The sequence below is a fragment of the Acanthochromis polyacanthus genome, chromosome 18, assembly GCF_021347895.1.
Source record: "Acanthochromis polyacanthus isolate Apoly-LR-REF ecotype Palm Island chromosome 18, KAUST_Apoly_ChrSc, whole genome shotgun sequence".
NCBI lineage: Eukaryota > Metazoa > Chordata > Actinopteri > Pomacentridae > Acanthochromis > Acanthochromis polyacanthus.
This window is the reverse complement of record NC_067130.1, coordinates 33,993,491-34,006,859: the sequence shown is the minus strand read 5'-3', so window position 1 is coordinate 34,006,859 and position 13,369 is coordinate 33,993,491. Positions and strand designations below refer to the sequence as shown.

Here is a 13,369-nt window from a genome sequence, read left to right as displayed (position 1 = left end):
TTTTGGGTCGTGAGGATGAGGTTCGCGTCATTTTGGGTCGTGAGGATGAGGTTCGCGTCATTTTGGGTCGTGAGGATGAGGTTCGCGTCATTTTGGGTCGTGAGGATGAGGATCGCGTCATTTTGGGTCGTGAGGATGAGGTTCGCGTCATTTTGGGTCGTGAGGATGAGGTTCGCGTCATTTTGGGTCGTGAGGATGAGGTTCGCGTCATTTTGGGTCGTACGGATGAGGTTCGCGTCATTTTGGGTCGTACGGATGAGGTTCGCGTCATTTTGGGTCGTACGGATGAGGTTCGCGTCATTTTGGATCGTACGGATGAGGTTCACGTCATTTTGGGTCGTACGGATGAGGTTCGCGTCATTTTGGGTCGTACGGATGAGGTTCGCGTCATTTTGGATCGTACGGATGAGGTTCACGTCATTTTGGGTCGTACGGATGAGGTTCACGTCATTTTGGGTCGTGAGGATGAGGTTCACGTCATTTTGGGTCGTATGGATGAGGTTCACGTCATTTTGGGTCGTACGGATGAGGTTCACGTCATTTTGGGTCGTACGGATGAGGTTCACGTCATTTTGGGTCGTGAGGATGAGGTTCACGTCATTTTGGGTCGTACGGATGAGGTTCACGTCATTTTGGGTCGTGAGGATGAGGTTCACGTCATTTTGGGTCGTACGGATGAGGTTCACGTCATTTTGGGTCGTGAGGATGAGGTTCACGTCATTTTGGGTCGTACGGATGAGGTTCACGTCATTTTGGGTCGTACGGATGAGGTTTACGTCATTTTGGGTCGTGAGGATGAGGTTCACGTCATTTTGGGTCGTGAGGATGAGGTTCACGTCATTTTGGGTCGTGAGGATGAGGTTCACGTCATTTTGGGTCGTGAGGATGAGGTTCACGTCATTTTGGGTCGTGAGGATGAGGTTCACGTCATTTTGGGTCGTGAGGATGAGGTTCACGTCATTTTGGGTCGTACGGATGAGGTTCACGTCATTTTGGGTCGTGAGGATGAGGTTCACGTCATTTTGGGTCGTACGGATGAGGTTCACGTCATTTTGGGTCGTGAGGATGAGGTTCACGTCATTTTGGGTCGTGAGGATGAGGTTCACGTCATTTTGGGTCGTGAGGATGAGGTTCACGTCATTTTGGGTCATGAGGATGAGGTTCACGTCATTTTGGGTCCTCATCAGTGGTCTGATGACAATTTGTGCATAAAAAAATCCAAATAATGGACCTGAAGCTTCTAGAGAAAAGATGATTTTAATTTTCCATCAATCAGAAGGTCTACTCACGGATGTCGATGCGTTGCTCCAGGGGCAGAGGGTTGCTGGTCCGAGAAACCAGTTTAGATAAACATGTGGCTGCAAGCAGCTGAGAATACGAAGACTGAGGAGAGAAAACACATCAGCTTAGTTTATAGGCCATCTGTAGTAAACCTAGACACGTTTCAGGGAATTTAGGACAAGTTTTGAGTGATTTCTGACACATGTTCAGATAGTTTTAGTAATTTCTAACAAGTTTGAAGTCTTTCTGGGTCGTATTGGACGAGTTAAAGTCATTCTGGACAAATATGTGATAATCTTGGACAAGCTTTGAGTCAGTTGGAATAATTTTCCAGTAATTTTTGAAAGGTTTCAAGTCCTTTTGGACAAATACAAATTATATTTAGACAATTTTTCAGTCATTCTTAGTAGTTTTGGAAAATTTTGAGTCATTTTGGACAAATTTTAGGTCTTTTGACACTATTTGAGTACTTTGTACTGTAAGGTGTTTCCAGGTGTTGTACTGAAGGTACTGTATGTTTCAGATCAAATTTTTAGTAACTTGGACAATTTCTGAACAATTTTTGACAAGTTATAGGTCATTTGTAGTCATGTTTGACAAATTCAAGTCATTTTGGACAAGTCTGTAGTAATCTCGGACATGTTTCGAGTCATTTTTAGTCATGTTGGACGAGTTTTAAGCCATTTTGGATCATCTTGGATGCGTTATTTTGGACAGATCTGTAGTAGTCTTGGACAAGTTTTGGGTCATTTGGACAAATTCAAGTCATTTCTAGCCTTTTTGGATAAATTTGTGATAATCTTGGACTTGTTTCAAGGAATCTTGGACACGTTCTGACTGATTTGGAACAATTTTCCCATAATTTTTTGACAGATTTTGAGCCATAAGGACAAATTCCAAACATTTCTGGACAAGTTTTGAGTCCTTTTGGACACTATTTAAGTCCTTTATGGCAATGACTGTGTACTGCAGTTACATTTGCAGGTGTATTTACAGGTATACATCAGGGTATATGTCCAGGTGTTACTCACGCTGCCTCTCTCCAGCAGCAGCTGACACTTGCTGAGGCAGTCGGGGCTGTTGGTGAACTCCACCAGAGCTTTCTCGGCCTGGTGTCGGACGGCGGTGTCGGTGGTCTCATACAGCTGCTTACACAGGATCTCCAGCTGGGCAAGGCCCTAGATAGCAGCACAGGGAGGCTTATCAGCAGCATGCAGACACACAAAACGTACACGACACTCAGCACAATGACCAGCACAACCATTTACACAACCATCTACACAACCCTCACAACCATCTACAGAACCTACACAACCCTCACAACCATCTACACAACCCTCACAACCATCTACAGAACCTACACAACCCTCACAACTATCTACACAACCCTCACAACCATCTACACAACCCTCACAACCATCTACACAACCATCTACACAACCCTCACAACCATCTACACAACCATCAGCAGAACCAGGAGCGTTCAGGCCCTAAAGAACAACCGATGTTTGAGTTTGTGATCATGAGGACGGATCCAGAGCAGACAGACGCTTCTCTGACCGACTTCATGGCTCCATTCATGACTCAGCTCCAGAACTGCTGAGTCATGCACAGTCACAGTGAGACGGAAGAAAGATAAAACGGAGGAACAGCGAGGTCAGAGCTGCTCTGCGTTCACTGTTCACACCTGTCTGCAGCAGGTACGACCCCCCGGTGCATCATGGGAGTTCTTTCAGAAAGTCCTCATTCAGAACCCCCAGAGGAGGGAACCCTTCTGCTCGGTTCTCTTTATGGACACGTCTGGTTCCACCCAGAACATTTTACCATGGCAACGGTTGCTGTTAGTGACGCTACGCTAGCACGGTTAGCCTTTGAAGCTAAAACAGCAAAACAACCACAAGAAGGTGGAAAATGACCAAAATGTCCAACAACGCAACCACAAAATGACGTAAAACTCATAAAATGAGACACAAAACTACCATAAAAGGATATAAAGCGACTGAAATGTCACACAAAAAGATCAAAATGTCATTATAATCATGAAAAATTGATAAAATGAGACACAAAACCCCCATAAAAGGATACACAATGACAAGAATTTCACACAATAAAACCACAAAATGGCGTAAAACGACCAGAATGTTTCACAGAACCTCCACAAAATGATATAAAATGACCAAAATATCAAACAAAACAAACCCAAAATCATGTAAACAAGCAAAAATGGGATGCAAAACTACCCCAAAATGACGTAAAATAAATAAAATGAGACAGAAAACCACCATTAAAAGATATACAAGGACCAAAATATCAAATAATACAACTCCAAAAATGATGTAAAACAGCCAAAATGTCACAACGACCACAAGATGACACAAAATGATTAAAAACAACCAAAATGGGACGCAGAACAACCACAAAAGCACGTAAAATGACCAAAATGTCACACAAAAAGACCCCAAAATGACGCAAAACAATAAAATGAGACACAAAACTACCATTTAAGGATACAACGACCAAATATTGCATGAAGCAGCCTCTAAACAACATGAAACGATCAGAATGGTATAAAAAACAACCACAAAAGCATAAACGTCAAACAATGCAACCACAAAATGATGTAAAAGTTTCAAAACTACTACAGTAGAGACGCACGATATTTTTATATTTAATATAATCTGACGATAATCAGCAGTTTGTGCAGCCAGGAGAATAAAAACATCTGCAGAGATGAAAAAAAACTAAGATTTCAGTAGTTCTGGCTGACTAGAACAGCAAACAACAGTACTTTAAATGTTCATTTAGTTTTAGTAGAAATAAACGGTGCATTTCCTCAAACAAAAGTAAATCACAGTAAACTCTCCTGTGATAGTTTACAGAGGCTATTCCACTGTCATGATCAGATACGTTAAATCACAGCTAAAGCAATAAATGCACCGTTCAGGAAAAGGTTTAGCAGAACTATGGCTGGTTTATCTGCAAAGAACTGAGTTTATCTTCTGGTGTTTTATGCGTAACAAAGAAACAGCCTCAGTGTCAGAGGGGGAGGTAGTTTATAAAGCCAAATATGAAATTAATTAAAAGCACTGACACATGACAAACAACTCCAAAAACACACGAATGAATAGAAAATAAGGTGAATCCTCAATGAGAGGCATTTAGAATTATGACTGTTTTAACTGTACAGAGTACAGCAGACGTCTCTGAAATGTTAGCTTCAAACAGCCCCACTGCAGAGGACAACAAAAGTTTACAGACAAACCAACATGCATTCGTATATTTATACACATCTACAGAGATAAATACTGTATATTACAATGTGACTATGCAGAGCTGTGTTATTTTATCTGGTTATATTTGGTTGTTTTTATGGTGAAGATCAGCAACAACATTTTCTGGGTTCTGATTTTCGGTCCCAGTTAATCAGAATAGCGGGTTCATCTCTGGGTGCTTGAGGCGGTTTAGCAGCCTTTTGTGGTAACTTTGTGTTTTTGATGTGACTTTGGTTTGATTTATGCCCTTCTGTAGGAATTTTGCATCTTTCGTGGTCATTTTTTAACTTTTTGTGGTAATTTCTATGTGGTAGTTTTGTGTTTTTACGATGATTTAGCGTCTTTTTGTGGCAGTTTGGGCTGGCCAGAATCACAGTTTTTGGGCTCCTGATATTTGGCCCCAATTAATGACGAATTTTGTGGGGATTTTGTGTCTTTATGTGGTAATTCTGCCTTTCTTTGAGCCGATTTTGTAGTTTTTTGTAATAATTTCCTGTCTTTTTATGTGGTAGTTTCTGCCTTTTACGGTGATTTCTCATCTTTTTTATGGTAATTTGGTGTTTTTGTTGCGATTTTGCATCTTTATGTAACGATTTAGCATCTCTTAGTGGTTATTTTGTGTCTTTTTGTGGTAGTTTGGTGTTTTTGTTGTATTGAATAATTCTCAGAAATACAAACAAACTCCTATAAGATTGAATTATTCCACTACTATTCTGATGTCTTTTTAAGAATTTCTTCAGTGAAAACATCACAGTTTTCTGGTTCCAGCTCCTCCAAAATGAAAACGTTTCCTGGGTTTTACCCGATAACCAAATATCTTTACTGATTGTTTCCTGACTTTATTGCAGATTATCGGTGGTGCTGGGATTAAATCCACGCTCTGTGAACAGATTTAAAACCCGCTGCTCCTATCTGGAAATGTTTATGTCTCGAAGTCCGGAGACAACGAGAAGCAGCTGGATTCTAATTTTACATCCAACCACCTCTATTTTTATCAGTCTGACAGAAGACAACACGCAGATGTTTGATTTCATTCAGGTTGATCTGGATTCTGCAGGTGATAAAACAAAAACAAAGCAAAGCAACAAAAACGAGACACAAAGCGACAACAACGAGACACAAAACGACAACAACGAGACACAAAGCAACAAAAACGAGACAAAGTGACAAAAACGAGACACAAAGCAACAAAAACGAGACAAAGCGACAAAAACAAGACACAAAGCAACAAAAATGAGACACAAAGCAACAAAAACGAGACAAAGCGACAAAAACAAGACACAAAGCAACAAAAATGAGACACAAAGCAACAAAAACGAGACAAAGCGACAAAAACAAGACACAAAGCAACAAAAACGAGACACAAAGCGACAAAAACGAGACACAAAGCGACAAAAACGAGACACAAAGCGACAAAAACGAGACACAAAACGACAAAACGAGACACAAAGCGACAAAAACGAGACACAAAGCGACAAAAACGAGACACAAAGCGACAAAAACGAGACACAAAACAACAAAAACGAGACACAAAGCAACAAAGACGAGACACAAAACAACAAAAACGAGACGCAAAGAAACAAAAACGAGACAAAGCGACAAAAACGAGATGCAAAGCGACAACGAGACACAAAACCACAAAAACGAGACGCAAAGAAACAAAAACGAGACGCAAAGCGACAAAAACGAGACACAAAGCAACAAAAACGAGACAAAGCGACAAAAACGAGACACAAAGCAACAAAGACGAGACACAAAACAACAAAAACGAGACAAAGCGACAACAACGAGACAAAGCGACAACAGCGAGACACAAAACGACAAAAACGAGACACAAAGCAACAAAAACGAGACAAAGCGACAAAAACAAGACACAAAGCAACAAAAATGAGACACAAAGCAACAAAACGAGACAAAGCGACAAAAACGAGACACAAAGCAACAAAAACGAGACACAAAGCGACAAAAACGAGACACAAAGCGACAAAAACGAGACACAAAGCGACAAAAACGAGACACAAAGCGACAAAAACGAGACACAAAACGACAAAAACGAGACACAAAACGACAAAAACGAGACACAAAACGACAAAAACGAGGCGACAAAAACGAGACACAAAGCGACAAAAACGAGACACAAAACAACAAAAACGAGATTCAAAACAACAAAAATGACAAAGAAAACAACAAAAACGAGACGCAAAGAAACAAAAACGAGACAAAGCGACAAAAACGAGATGCAAAGCGACAACGAGACACAAAACCACAAAAACGAGACGCAAAGAAACAAAAACAAGACGCAAAGCGACAAAAACGAGACGCAAAGCGACAAAAACGAGACGCACAGCGACAAAAACGAGACGCACAGCGACAAAAACGAGACACAAAACGACAAAAACGAGACACAAAGCGACAAAAACGAGACACAAAGCGACAAAAACGAGACACAAAGCGACAAAACGAGACACAAAGCAACAAAGACGAGACACAAAACAACAAAAACGAGACGCAAAGAAACAAAAACGAGACAAAGCGACAAAAACGAGATGCAAAGCGACAACGAGACACAAAACCACAAAAACGAGACGCAAAGAAACAAAAACAAGACGCAAAGCGACAAAAACGAGACGCAAAGCGACAAAAACGAGACGCACAGCGACAAAAACGAGACGCACAGCGACAAAAACGAGACGCACAGCGACACCAACGAGACGCAAAGCGACAAAAACGAGACGCAAAGCGACAAAAACGAGACGCAAAGCGACAAAAACGAGACGCAAAGCGACACCAACGAGACGCAAAGCGACAAAAACGAGACACAAAGCCACAAAATCGAGACAGAGCCACAAAAACGAGACACAGAGCCACAAAAACGAGACACAGAGCCACAAAAACGAGACGTAAAGCGACAAAAACGAGACGCAAAGCGACAAAAACTGCTTCTTAAATGTGAATATTTCCTAGTTTAAAAACTGAAAATCCAAATTTTCTGACATTTCAGAGCTCAAACTAATACAAGTTAATTTAGAAAAAAGCTGATTAGTTACAGTTAATTGAGTTGACTGACAAATGTCTGAACGTGAAGCTTAATAATTAATTAGCTGTTTTCAGGCTAAAATAACAAACGTGGTGGTTTTAACTTGTTTGTTAATCTGTCGTTTGACTTTAAACTGAAAATATTTGAGTTGTCGGAGGTTCTCAATGCAAAAAAAATGCACAATTTTTGTAATTTAAGAATTAATGAACAAATACAAATAATGATTAGTGCATTAATAAATGAAAATAGTAGAAATAAATGCAGCGATAAATGTGATAGGCCAGTTATAGTCCTTTACATGAGGTTCAGTTATTTAAAAAGTCGAGCAGAAACTGTCGATTAATGAACAGAAATGTGACCCAGAACAACTTTTAATAATTTATGAGCGGTTTTATTTACATTTCAGGCTGAAATAAGGAACTAATGTTGGGTTGGATGCGATGATCTGCAAGTTTTTTCTGTTTCGTCTTTGAGCTGCAGACGTCCTTCGATGTGTGACGTGAGTTTAAAAGTGGAATACATTTTAAAAACCTTCACTGAGGAGTGTTTTCCAATCAGATCACGATCTAGCTGAGCGATATGATGAAGCCGTTTGGACGAGTTCCAGAGAAAGTCAAAGTCAGCGACGCTCAGCGCTGCCGTTAGCATCCAGGCTAACCTGCTAGCATCCACAGAGAAACAGACAAACCCTCCAGGACGCTTTTAAAAGGTAGAAAATAAGGATTACATTTGAAATAAGAAGTAGAGTTTCTACTTATCGGGCATCTGGACAACATTTCCTGCAGGGATTTTATTCCTCTTTGGAGCCAAAATCATCACATTTATGAAGCTGGAACCTGAAAATGTTCCCAATAATCAGAATTATCTTCCAGCATAAATCCACTGACTGATGGTTTCAGCATTAATTTATTAGTCTGATCCTTTAATATTGAGATGTTAGAGAACATCAGATATCTGGATGTGATTCTGTCTGACCCTGGTTCACTGGTTCCACAACTTAGACTCATGTAATTAAACACAAAATGACAAACATTAGACACAAAACCAGAAAAATGAGACACAAACTGACAGGAAACGAGACTCAAAACAACAAAAACAAAATGCAAAGCAGCAAAAACGAGACACAAAACAACAAAACGAGATTCAAAACAACAAAATGACAAAGAAAACAACAAAAACAAGATGCAAACTGACAAAAACGAGACACAAAACAACAAAAAAAGATTCAAAACAACAAAAATGACAAAGAAAACAACAAAAACAAGATGCAAACTGACAAAAACGAGACACAAAGCGACAAAAACGAGACACAAAGCGACAAAAACGAGACACAAAGCGACAAAAACGAGACACAAAGCGACAAAAACGAGACACAAAACCACAAAAACGAGACACAAAACCACAAAAACGAGACACAAAGCGACAAAAACGAGACACAAAGCGACAAAAACGAGACACAAAGCGACAAAAACGAGACACAAAACAACAAAAACGAGACACAAAGCAACAAAGACGAGACACAAAACAACAAAAACGAGACGCAAAGAAACAAAAACGAGACAAAGCGACAAAAACGAGATGCAAAGCGACAACGAGACACAAAACCACAAAAACGAGACGCAAAGAAACAAAAACAAGACGCAAAGCGACAAAAACGAGACGCAAAGCGACAAAAACGAGACGCAAAGCGACAAAAACGAGACGCACAGCGACAAAAACGAGACGCACAGCGACACCAACGAGACGCAAAGCGACAAAAACGAGACGCAAAGCGACAAAAACGAGACGCAAAGCGACACCAACGAGACGCAAAGCGACACCAACGAGACGCAAAGCGACAAAAACGAGACGCAAAGCGACACCAACGAGACGCAAAGCGACAAAAACGAGACACAAAGCCACAAAATCGAGACAGAGCCACAAAAACGAGACACAGAGCCACAAAAACGAGACACAGAGCCACAAAAACGAGACGTAAAGCGACAAAAACGAGACGCAAAGCGACAAAAACTGCTTCTTAAATGTGAATATTTCCTAGTTTAAAAAACTGAAAATCCAAATTTTCTGACATTTCAGAGCTCAAACTAATACAAGTTAATTTAGAAAAAAGCTGATTAGTTACAGTTAATTGAGTTGACTGACAAATGTCTGAACGTGAAGCTTAATAATTAATTAGCTGTTTTCAGGCTAAAATAACAAACGTGGTGGTTTTAACTTGTTTGTTAATCTGTCGTTTGACTTTAAACTGAAAATATTTGAGTTGTCGGAGGTTCTCAATGCAAAAAAAATGCACAATTTTTGTAATTTAAGAATTAATGAACAAATACAAATAATGATTAGTGCATTAATAAATGAAAATAGTAGAAATAAATGCAGCGATAAATGTGATAGGCCAGTTATAGTCCTTTACATGAGGTTCAGTTATTTAAAAAGTCGAGCAGAAACTGTCGATTAATGAACAGAAATGTGACCCAGAACAACTTTTAATAATTTATGAGCGGTTTTATTTACATTTCAGGCTGAAATAAGGAACTAATGTTGGGTTGGATGCGATGATCTGCAAGTTTTTTCTGTTTCGTCTTTGAGCTGCAGACGTCCTTCGATGTGTGACGTGAGTTTAAAAGTGGAATACATTTTAAAAACCTTCACTGAGGAGTGTTTTCCAATCAGATCACGATCTAGCTGAGCGATATGATGAAGCCGTTTGGACGAGTTCCAGAGAAAGTCAAAGTCAGCGACGCTCAGCGCTGCCGTTAGCATCCAGGCTAACCTGCTAGCATCCACAGAGAAACAGACAAACCCTCCAGGACGCTTTTAAAAGGTAGAAAATAAGGATTACATTTGAAATAAGAAGTAGAGTTTCTACTTATCGGGCATCTGGACAACATTTCCTGCAGGGATTTTATTCCTCTTTGGAGCCAAAATCATCACATTTATGAAGCTGGAACCTGAAAATGTTCCCAATAATCAGAATTATCTTCCAGCATAAATCCACTGACTGATGGTTTCAGCATTAATTTATTAGTCTGATCCTTTAATATTGAGATGTTAGAGAACATCAGATATCTGGATGTGATTCTGTCTGACCCTGGTTCACTGGTTCCACAACTTAGACTCATGTAATTAAACACAAAATGACAAACATTAGACACAAAACCAGAAAAATGAGACACAAACTGACAGGAAACGAGACTCAAAACAACAAAAACAAAATGCAAAGCAGCAAAAACGAGACACAAAACAACAAAAACGAGATTCAAAACAACAAAAATGACAAAGAAAACAACAAAAACAAGATGCAAACTGACAAAAACGAGACACAAAACAACAAAAAAAAGATTCAAAACAACAAAAATGACAAAGAAAACAACAAAAACAAGATGCAAACTGACAAAAACGAGACACAAAGCGACAAAAACGAGACACAAAGCGACAAAAACGAGACACAAAGCGACAAAAACGAGACACAAAGCGACAAAAACGAGACACAAAGCGACAAAAACGAGACACAAAACAACAAAAACAAGATTCAAAACAACAAAAATGACAAAGAAAACAACAAAAACAAGATGCAAACTGACAAAAATGAGACACAAAACAACAAAAATGACAAAGAAAACAACAAAAATGACAAAGAAAACAACAAAATCAAGATGCAAACTGACAAAAACGAGACACAAAACAACAAAAATGAGACTGAAAACAGCACAAACGAGACTCAAAACAACAAAAACAAAGAAAACAATAACTAAAACTAAACTCATTAACGATCAGAAAAACTATGAAAAAGTTTCCAAGAGTCCAACATGATGTCTTTAAATTGGAGCCGACCGACACCGTTCGACTCCGAACCACCGTCTGCTCTGCTGCATGCGCTGACAAGATCTTAAACTGTCCAAAAACTATGAAAAACTGTCAGATTAACTGAAATAACTTTCCAGGAATATATTTCACAGCTAGTTTTACGACTGAAGACACCGTTTGACTCCGAACCACCGTCTGCTCTGCTGCATGTGCTGCAGTCAGCTGACTGAAAACAATGGAGCTGCTCTGCTGGACAAACTGCAGATGTGACAACAGATTTCTAAACGATCCCCAACATCCTTTATGTTCTGTTTTATATGCACACATATTAGTTAAATATCTGATATATCAGCTGTTTTTGACCTTAAAGGTCTTGTTTTGTCCACTAAACTGTCCAAAAAAATATTTAAATATTCCATTTAAACGATTAAATACGTCGGGGGAAAAATGAAAATCCACAAATTTGAGACGCTTTAACAAGAGAATATTTGACATTTATACTGGATGAAGACCGAAAATTTGTTCAGGACCAAAAATAAATTATTTTAATAAAAATACTATTTTAAAAGGAGCTTTGAGCCTCTGTACTGCTTTTGTTGGGACGTTAGAATAAAGTGACACATCTTAAATGCTCCATTGTTGTTGTTTTTATTATTTTAATAACTAAAATTAAACTGTGTGCGGAATGATCTGACTACATAAGACCAGAACTGAACTAAAACCACAGTTGCAGTACATGTTTGCAATGATTTACAAATATAACTAAATAAATTATATAAAAGAAATTAATCTTCAATTCTACAAAGCTACCATTGCAGAATATTTGTCATTTTTAACGAGAAAAAGACTAAAAACATGCTTGAAAACACATTAAACTAGTAAAAACTCACTGGTATCTGCTCTGCTGTGGTTAGAATAAAGCCACTAGTCTTACTGATCCCTCATAGTGAAAGTCAATTATTAATGTCTTTTCATGTTTCATAAATAAACTAAAATCTTTTGCTGCAGAATGGTCTGATAAAAACAGAGCAGGGATACAGCCAGTATCAGTGCATCTGTGCAGGATTTTAAGTAATAATTTAAAAATAAGCAGTTTATACAATGAGATAAATCATAAAAAGTAATAAATGTTTAATTCTGAGAAGCTTCAAATGGACAATATTTGTATTTATTCCTGTAAGATGCTGAAAACGTGGTGAGAACCTGAGAAAAACAGTGAAAACACGCCGCTCTGCTGGATGAAGTCATGCTAATGCTTCCTGCTAGCTGCCGCATTACCGGCTACACAACCACTGCTAGCCCCGGTACCGGTTCTGGAACCACCCCGGTCCTCCTCAGACCATGATGGAGGACCAGAGGGGGGGACCACAACAGAACCCGCAGTTTCAGCCGGACCCCGTCCTCTGTGAGGGTCCAGCATGTGTCCGGATCACATCACGGAGCGGCTAAGCTAGCAGCTAGCTAAACAAAACAGCGCCGCTCGGCTCCACGCATCACCGACACAGGTGTTAAAATCTCCGGTGTTCCGGCTCCGGTGCTCCCGCTGTGCGGCGTGCAGTTAGCCGCGGTGGGCACGGAGCCCATTTCACCGACAAACAGTTAAACAGACCCGGTCATGTTTTCAAACGGACTCGGGCGGGAGAAGTCTGGCTGAGGCTAACGTTAGCCTAGCCTGCCAGCGACGGCGGCTCCGTGCTGCTCAGCCGGGCAGCGGACAACAAACACCGCCTGAGAGCACACAAAGCCCCGCAGCACGAGTCCGGTTCTCGGTCACCGGGAGGACCTCCGTGTGGACCCGGAGCTGCCTGGCGCCAACTGACAGTTAGCCTGACAGCTATTGGGTCGCGGACACCATTTCTGTTTTATTGTTTACTCAATCAAAACACACCAAATAAACCCGCCTTTATCCCGGTGGGGACGAGCCTCCAGCCGGCACGGAAACCCGGGTCCAGACCGGCTCCGAGCCCCGGTTCAG

At 40.2% G+C, this 13,369-nt stretch overlaps 1 protein-coding gene and 1 long non-coding RNA gene across 3 annotated transcripts in view; one reads left to right on the top strand and one right to left on the bottom strand.

The window, feature by feature from the left end:
* xpo7 (exportin 7) overlaps positions 1 to 13,369 on the bottom strand; it is a 47,076-nt gene that overhangs the window by 33,331 nt on the left and 376 nt on the right. Inside the window, exons 2-3 of the mRNA XM_022220755.2 lie at positions 2,313 to 2,459; positions 1,290 to 1,383 (exon numbers count right to left, since the gene is read on the bottom strand). Coding sequence (XP_022076447.2) covers positions 1,290 to 1,383; positions 2,313 to 2,459 — 241 coding nt within the window. The remainder of the gene's footprint in view (positions 1 to 1,289; positions 1,384 to 2,312; positions 2,460 to 13,369) is intronic.
* On the top strand, positions 300 to 1,026 carry LOC127530844 (uncharacterized). 2 transcript variants are annotated; one of them, XR_007937548.1, is made up of 4 exons: positions 300 to 350; positions 501 to 560; positions 591 to 770; positions 951 to 1,026. It is a non-coding gene; the product is annotated as an uncharacterized LOC127530844 (long non-coding RNA). The 2 variants fall into 2 exon arrangements; XR_007937547.1 differs by lacking the exon at positions 300 to 350 and adding an exon at positions 390 to 440.